This window comes from Medicago sativa, chromosome 2, assembly GCF_051527215.1.
Source record: "Medicago sativa cultivar Bolivia chromosome 2, Bolivia_mono, whole genome shotgun sequence".
Classification (NCBI taxonomy): domain Eukaryota; kingdom Viridiplantae; phylum Streptophyta; class Magnoliopsida; order Fabales; family Fabaceae; genus Medicago; species Medicago sativa.
In genome coordinates, this window is record NC_140750.1 from 27,013,824 (window position 1) to 27,023,070 (window position 9,247).

Sequence of the window (9,247 nt, forward strand, 5' to 3'; positions counted from 1 at the left end):
TATTATAAAAAAGGTCTTGCTAACAAGTGCCCTTAAGACACTAGTTGCGGATTCAAAAATAGAAATAATTGATAAATTCTATGTAAAAGAAATTATTATTTAAAGTTTCAATGTGTTGAATGCATCATTTTCAAAATAAAGTTTCTTCTTTAGACTTGCCTTGAGAGCATTTATTAGCATTTCCCTATAAGAAAAAGCTTATTTTTTATATGTATTGAATAACCGATGTATCTTGTTCAAATATACTCCATCCGTTTCAAAATACATGTCCAAGTCAACCACTTCACATATGCCAATACATAATTTTGACTGTTAATATCTTTAATTATCTAAAGTAAAATATTATAAAAATTTAATATTTTGAAAATATTTGTCGAGACAAATCAAACAACATCCTACATGCTAATATTTGTATTTATACATTAGTTAAAAAGTATGGTCAAAGTAAGTTAAGTGAATAGTGCATATTGCAAAAATTGGACATGTATTTTGAAACGGATGGAGTACAAGTTATTCAATAAATTTAAAAAATGAGTTTTTCCCTATAATAGTGATAGATGAGAGTACATGTATCTATTCAAACATTCTCGATTTTTTCTTATAAGTTCATGTGCTCTGTGACTGCTTGTATGACACTCTGGTATGACTCAAACTTCTCCCATCTAATTATGTAACTCATTTTTCCTCTTTTGAATGCATGGAGTGGATCTTCAACAACCTCAATAAAAAAAGGTATTGGAGATAACCCAATTACTTAGCAGACTACTTTCATGACGACATGTTGCTACTTGAGGGTGTGGCGGAACAAATATATTTTTGAAGCAGATTTTCAAAAACCAAGCAACCCAACTTTGGTAATTCACAGATTCATTAAAGATATATAAGATATTACCTTATATCCTATGCATAGAAGATTTCAAAAAAAGGAGACCATATATATTGGATGGGAACGAACTCAGATTGGTTGGTTTAAACTCAACACTGATGGAGCATGGAAGATATGTGATACTCTTGCAAGGTGTGGAGGTCTCCTTCGGGACTCCGACGGAAGATGGATCAAAGGCTACACCAAAAAGATTGAATCGTGTGATGTTTTTCATGTTAAATTATGAAGCGTGTATTTGAGTTTGGACATGACTTGGAGGGAGAATATAACTCAACTTATAGTAGAAAATGACTTGAAGATTCTTTGCAGACATGATTACTGATAATTGCGAGTTTAATGGGAATATTTCTATGTTGGTTTGGCGTATTCGGAAGTTTTTGAATTTGAGTTGGACTGTCCAAATTAACCATACATTGCGTGAGGGCAACAGAAGTGCAGTTTGGCTTGCTAATTTTAGCATTTCGATGGATTCTATGAATTTTAATCTTTTGGAGACTCCTCCTAATGAGCTTCAGAGTCTTTTATTTACTGATCTTTTTGGGGCTTGCATGTCTAAGAACGTCATCTTAGTTTGTTTCTTTTTTCCTTGGGCTTTGCCCTCTTTTGTAACAAAAAAAAGCGGTAGATGAATTAATAATAACATTAAATTGATGGTGAGACCTAAGCTACACTTGAAGAAATGGATAACTAACCCAACATCCATTGAAAATTAGGTCGATATGTAAATTTGTAAGTGCTACCCATAAACTAGTTTTTATTTCATTGGTTGTTGAGTAAATTATCTACAACTCTTTAAGAGTAACCTAGGGAAAGAAAGCCTAAATGGATTGATTATTATTTATAGAAGTTTATTGTTCAAGTTAAAGAGAATTAATATATGTTTTCTATATTATTGTTCCCGGATGGAACATGAGGTATGGTTTCACTAGATCGTGATGTGATCCATACAAGTGAAAGAGAATTAATATATGTTTTCTTCAACCTCAAAACTCGAAAATTGTGATGTGATCTCCGAGCTTTGATGTTAACGAGCGGTACACCATCTTGTATGTTTTTTCTCAAATAGAGGACGAGGTGCAACGGACACTTTGAAGTCGAAATAAGGCAGAGTGTGAAATGTAGCGAGTGAATTGAATTACCATGTTTACCTAGATTGAACCCCCTATTATAGAATAGATGAAATCTTTTGTGCTTCAGCTTGTTGCTAGGCTAATGGAGTACTGGTGTGTGTGTGCTGTGTGTGTATATATATAATCACCCTATACCATTTTGCCTTTAATAATTGTAATTTGTTGGATACCTCCTTGTGGCTGGTGGTTTTCTCAAATTTCACCTTAGGGTTCTCAAATTTCACCTTATTATTCTTATGTTTGTTTTTATTATAAGATTTTTTTTAATCATTTTCGCATGTATTTAAAAGTTGTGTATTCATCTACAAATCTTAATTCAACCGGCAAAATTGCTAAATTTGTTAGATTTTGTGGTTTGAACTCTAGCTATTTCAATTGCCCATTTGTTTTTCAATGGATGATGTCATTTCGTTTATCTACCCAAATAAAATTGTATATATCATGTGTTCATTTTATAAAATTATTTTAACTCAATGAAGGATCCCATTTCTTTCTATGTCATACCACTCATTTCAATACGCTTACAAGGGATTTCCATTAAATGTGTGTGTAAAATTATCTTAAACTAATTTTGCATACCCTTTAAATCCCAAAAGGTAACCTTTTTTAATACCCAGTCATTATAACTAACTTAAGAATTATACAATAAATTATGTTTTAAATTTAAAGAGTAAAAATCAAAACCTTATACCAACATGAATGATATTGTCCACTTCTTCCAACTTATGATCTGCCTTCTCGATGTTAGATCTATCACTCAATCCATCATGTACCTTTCTTGTTATAAAATTGCCGATATTGCCGATAAGGCACGTGACATGAAAACAATGTTTATGTATTTTTTTTTTCTTTTTGGTAGTGGTCGGGGATTGAACCTCGGACCTTGCATATTTTATGCTTTGTTCCAACCAACTGCTCACGAGGACAACAATGTTTATGTATAACATAGCTATAACCATGTTTGATTTTAAGGAAAATAAAATTTATTCGGGTGTTGCAAATGATATGTGATGATTTTTGTTATATTAAAATAGTTCGAATGTCAATTCTATGGTGCGTTTACATTCTAGTTTTTGTTATAAAAAAATAGTAGGGAAAAAGTTGGGTCGATCCAAAAGTATAATACTCTTTTTTTTTTTTAAAGGGAAAGTATAATACTCTTAAAACTCAAAATTTGACCTACCAAAACAAAATAAACAAAAGAAACCTCTTATATTAAAACTTTGATCCCCTAGAAAAAATGTTTTCTTTTTTTAATAAATAATTTAAAAATGATCATCATCGATGGCATTTCATCAAAATATGCTAGACTTATCTAAGCAGAAAATCCTAGACTTCCACCATGTAGCGATCTAATACAAAAATCCACGAATAACAACAAACAAAAAACAGAAATACCATCAACTTTAATATGGCGAATAACATTTGAATCAATGGCATTTCATCAGTTTTCCTCCTTTTTGAACCAATCCATTGGATATACCCTTGATAACTATTTATTTTTTTATGGTAAATTTATTTGAACGTAATTTCAATGGATTTGATATTTTCTCATTGAACATCAACAATAAATCATAAGATGTAAACATCCAAATATAGAATATTTTACTTCAATGTCAAACAAATCCGTTCTATTAAAAAGCATGTTTAAGAAATCTATCATCCAAATTCCGAGTTACTTCTTATATAAATCATCCAAATTCCGAGTTACTTCTTATATAAAACACAATTTTTGAAAACATACTTGAGTGAAAACCATTTAATACAAAAAATAACATGATAAAAATTTATAGTAAAAAAGCACTTTAACTATCTTGAAAACATACTTGAGTGAAAACCATTTAATACTGAAAACATACTTGAGTGAAAACCATTTAATACAAAAAATAACATGATAAAAATAAAGTAAATATCTTCTCAACTAACAAGGTTATCTATTACAAATAATTATATATAGTTGCCAAATAGTCGTCGATTTCTTTTCATTTTCAAAATTGACAGACTGGAGATGCCAAAACTTAGTTACCAATGAAAACATGGTCGATGCCTCACCGAAAACACCACATATTTTATCGTATATCCTATGAGCCAATCATTATTTTTATTACTAACTATAAAAATAAAATAAAAAAATTGAATTAAAACGGTAAGAATCAACATCGTCCAATCAAAATATAACAGCCACCATAGGATCATATGATATATACAGATAACTTAATGAAGTTAACTATATCAACCATCTGGAAATTAACTCGTTATAAGTGGCAGATTTACATAAAATAATGGTTGCAGTTTTATAAAGCAAAACTGTACTAAATAGTGTATCATTGAATGACAGCACTTTATTCAAATCCGGCTACTTCGCAGGTCATGCATGATGCCTGCCATTCGACACTAATTATCGTCATCATCAAATTAAAAGTTGCGAGTTATTGTCTAATATCTTTTCTCAATGGCCGCCTTCAATAGAAACATTCTACTATGAATGCGTTGATCATTTCAATTGGGATGGCAATAATGATCATTACGAACATGCTACTTGAGGCCATGTTCATTTAATTAAAGAGCTTAATAATATTGTGCGGCAATCAGGAGAATGAAATGTTCTAAATGATATAAAACCATAACTTATGTAACCTTTGACCGAATCGAGTCATCTATCCCCCAATAAACAAACACATCCAACGGGTACCAGCCATACAGCTTTGTTTACATCCAAAAAATCAAACTACTTCAGCATATATATTAGAACTCACATAAATTCAAAAACTTGCTTGTTAAAAAGGTGCAACAACAATCAACAAGCCAATTCAGACAATAATGCATTCCACATTGCAAGTACTTATCACTTAGGATGTTCAGACGGAAAATGTAAAATAAATTACTACACCTATTAAAAAGGCCAAACAAGGTTTTAAAACAGAAATACAACAAATGGGGCAAAAAGAGGAGAAACATTACATACCACTTAACTCAGAAACCAACTTCCCTCTAAGTAATGATGGAAGAAAAAATTTCATCACAGAAGTTCAGCAACATTGGAAGGCAGCTCCTCAATCAACACATTGTAGAACTTCTGGATGTCACTCAGCATTCTTTCGTCATCAGTTGTGACGAAGTTAATAGCAACACCTTTCCTTCCAAACCTTCCACTACGACCAATACGATGGAGATAGTTCTCAGGCTGTGTTGGGAGATCATAATTTATAACCAAAGACACTTGCTGAACATCAATACCACGAGCCAGAAGATCGGTAGTTATCAAAACACGGGAAGATCCAGAACGGAATTCACGCATGATAATGTCCCTAGTATTTTGGTCCATGTCTCCGTGTGTTGCTGAGACAGTGTGGTCACGGCTTCTCATCTTGTCAGTCAGCCAGTCAACCTTTCGTCTGGTGTTAACAAAAATGACACTCTGGGTGATAGCCAAAGTCTCATAAAGATCACAGAGTGTGTCGAGCTTCCATTCCTCCTTATCAACGTTGACATAAAACTGCTTGATACCCTCCAAGGTGAGCTCATCACGCTTCACAAGAATCCTCACAGGTTTGTTCATGAACTTCCTTGTGATCTCAAGTGCCTCAGGAGGCATTGTAGCAGAGAAAACTCCGACTTGAATCTTAGATGGCAACAGCTGGAATATATCATAGATCTGAAAATAAAATGAAGGTTATAACATGCATACATTAATTCTTTTAGGACAATAAATCAGTAGGCAAATAAAAATCAAATCTTCAAGATAGCTGAGAGGAACTTTTTTCAAGTTTTAGTTGTGCTCCTAATCCTAATAGTACAAGACTGTGTTTAAGGGCATCCAATAATATTACTATTTACTGGGATAGTGAGCTTCAGAATGTATATTTCCATGTTTCAAACAATTTCTAAAAAATTAATCCTCGGTTTGTAAAATAAAGATCAAAATCTTCAAGATTGAAAGGAACTTAATTCCACATTTTAGTTTTGCTACCGACAGTAGTAGGGTTTGTTTCAAGGTATGAAAAATCATTCACAAAAAATATATTTCATTTTGAAACAGGTTAAAAAATTATTCTCTGGCATTAGAATATTTACATGATTGTAATATATCCATACTCTAAGTTCAAGCTCGAGAAATGGGAATCTTAAATTTCTATGGAGAGAGCAGTTATTTTCAAACTCACATCAAACTATAATTTTCCACTTTTATCCTTACTACACAATTTCCCACCTTAATTTGTTTTTTAACAATAAATTTTGAAAACATTACTAGAATTATGAATAGATAAGAACAATGTTCCTAGAGGTGCAATTCCCAGAAACAGCATACCTAGGAATGTGATTACTAGTACCTTAATATTTTCCATTAAGAAATTTTAGAAAGTGTACAAAAATTAGAAGGTACCTGATCTTTAAAACCACGAGAAAGCATCTCATCAGCCTCGTCCAATACGAACATTTTGATGTAATCTGGTCGAAGCGACTGTCTGCGCAGCATGTCAAATACACGTCCAGGGGTACCAACAACAACATGAACACCGCTTGATAGAATGCGCTGATCTTCACGAACACTGGTTCCTCCGACACAAGCATGCACCTTCACACCTAGATAATCTCCAAGTGCACGCATGACCTTCTCAATCTGCTGAGCAAGCTCACGAGTAGGTGCCAAGACCAAGGCTTGGCATTCGGTCACACTGTAGTCAAGTTGCTGCAAAATCCCAGAGCAGAAGGTTGCAGTCTTCCCTGTTCCAGATTGAGCCTGTTGTATAACATCAAGACCCTTGATAAATGGAACTATTCCCCGTTGCTGAATAGCTGATGGCTTCTCAAAACCTAAAACACAAATCAAACTAGTTATTAAGGATTTATGTGTACATTTATTTATGTATCAATAAAAGACTCGGCAGTGCAAATACTTGTTTGTACAAAAATACAGCTGAATAAAGTCATACAACATTAGCAAGGTGGAATAAAATATGCAAAAGGTTTTTATAGTAAATGAGAGGATATACTACGTAGAAAAAGGATGATAGATTCATTTTACATGCATAAAACTCATACAGAAACAAGAACAATCTTGGGTTTTTTTTATGAAAAAGTAGAAATCGAACTTATGGTAGTGATAAAAATATTCCAATTTCAAAAATTATAAAGAAACAACCGTGATAAATAGGAAGCAAAACAAAACGGGTATATTTCACAGTATGGAAGGTTTTTAGCTGCCAGATACAATACAAAATTTAAGGACCAACAGAGCCCAACAATAACATTTTAATTCTTAGAAGATGAAAGCACGAAAAAAATCCCATCTGGTTAAAAAAATTAAAGATTGGTACAGAAGGAAGTAGAAAAGAACAGAAAAGATTAAATCTACCATATGCGTAAATGCCTCTGAGAAGATTCTCTTGCAAGCCCATAGCATCAAAACTATCATAGACCTCATCATAAGATGTGAAGAAGTCCTGTGCATCAGTTGTGAGTCTGTAGATGCATTGAAGGTATGTACCCGAAGTTAGACAAAAACAAGAATAGTAACACTAAACGCTAAAAAAACAGAATTGTATACTTCACTTAAAAAAATAAAAAATAAAAATAAAAACAAAGCTATGACGGGGTTGTACTTACAACTCATTCATTTTTGAATCAAACTGCTTAGCATCAAACTGTGAACCCTCTGGTGCAACGCCTGCCATGACTGCAGGAAGTAAAGGAATAATATTAGCACACAATTACTAAAGCATGCTTAGTTTGGCATTAATCCAATCCAAGGAAAACATGTTAACCAAAGGAAAATACACGATTTAAGTATAAAAAAAAACTGCATCTTCTCAAAAAAAGTCTAAGCAACACTTTGCCAACTTCAACCATTATACAAATATCTATTATTGTTGAATGAAGTAACGATAACAATTTTGACATAACTCAAATTGAAGTGTTTGTGTAATAGTACACTAAAATATAACATGCGACCCAAAAGATAAAAGATATGATGGTATATAAAAGTAAATTAATCATTTTTCTTTATGAAAATCTCTCCCCTCCTACCAATAAACCAAACAACTAATATTTACCTTCCCTCTCAACCAATCAAATTATTATCAAATTAAATCACTCACCACCCTCCTTTGAACCAGACATAACCTTTTAACTATTTTCAATCTACTTCAAGAAAAGGGTAACCCTCTTTTATCTCAACTAAAAAAAATACACTTTCAACAAATTATAGCACAAGCAAAACCATATACACAAATTATTACAGCAATGAACATGATGAGATTAAAAACGATAGATTAAAATAAAATCAACATAATCTCTTAAATAAATAAAATCGAACAAAATAAAAATCTAACCTACAATAAAAATCAAGCATATGAAACTAATCCTAAAACAAGAATATAAAAAACAAACAAAAAAACAAAGTCATCGAACGCTACAAACATAACAAAAAAAAAAGACAGAACCGATAACAATAACAATCGAACTTCGAAGCGTGTTTAAAAACACAAAAAAAAAGACGCAAATCAAACAAACAAAAAATCCATAAACAGATCCAATACATAAAAACAACAATAAAAAGTAAATCGATTAAAACAAAACAATAAAAACAAAAAGCGAATCGGAAAAGACGATAGAAGAAAAAAGCTACCTTAAGAGATGATGAAAAAGTTGATGATCGGAGAGAGAAAAAGCGATGTTGTTGAAGAGAACGGTTGGTTATTAGGGTTTCCAAAACTCCTCAGATCTAAGCCGCGGAGTTGAGGAAAGAGAGAGAGCAAAGAGCGTTTTTGTTTTTGCGTTGTGAAAAAGCGAGTGAGTGAGAGAACTGTGTCACAATAGCCAAAGATTATAGTAACAAAAACATACCCTAGTTTTCTGTTTTGTTATTGGACTCGGTATGTGCTTTTACAGATTTGCCCTTTGGTTCCGTACCCCCACTAGATAGGTCAAACCGCCATAGATTTTATTGGTCTTGGTCTAGTGCTAAAAATACATACATGCTTGCATAGTTTTAAAAATCGGACCCGTCATTGATTCGGTAATGGCAGTGGGTCATTGGATCATTGGTTGAATTATTGGATCATTGGTCGAACCACATAAAAGAATCTGATTAAATCGGATAACTTGGACATACCATTTGGTCTTCATAAAGTTTTTATCCTTGTATTAAACAATAAACAAGATGACTCGATCTATTAAAAAAATCATAACACTATTAAATGCTGACAAAAATGATTAGATAAATTAAGAT

General features: G+C 32.5%; 1 protein-coding gene across 1 annotated transcript; it reads right to left on the reverse strand.

Annotated features, from left to right (window-relative positions):
* Window positions 1-4,813: 4,813 nt before the first annotated feature.
* LOC146945902 (eukaryotic initiation factor 4A-10) lies at window positions 4,814-8,814 on the reverse strand. Its single transcript, XM_085744181.1, has 5 exons — window positions 8,645-8,814; window positions 7,624-7,693; window positions 7,373-7,479; window positions 6,401-6,831; window positions 4,814-5,671 (listed from the first exon to the last, which is right to left on the reverse strand). Exons 2-5 carry the CDS (start codon window positions 7,689-7,691, stop codon window positions 5,036-5,038), a joined length of 1,242 nt encoding a protein of 413 aa, XP_085600307.1. The 5' UTR covers window positions 7,692-7,693; window positions 8,645-8,814; the 3' UTR covers window positions 4,814-5,035.
* Between the last annotated feature and the right edge of the window lie 433 nt (window positions 8,815-9,247).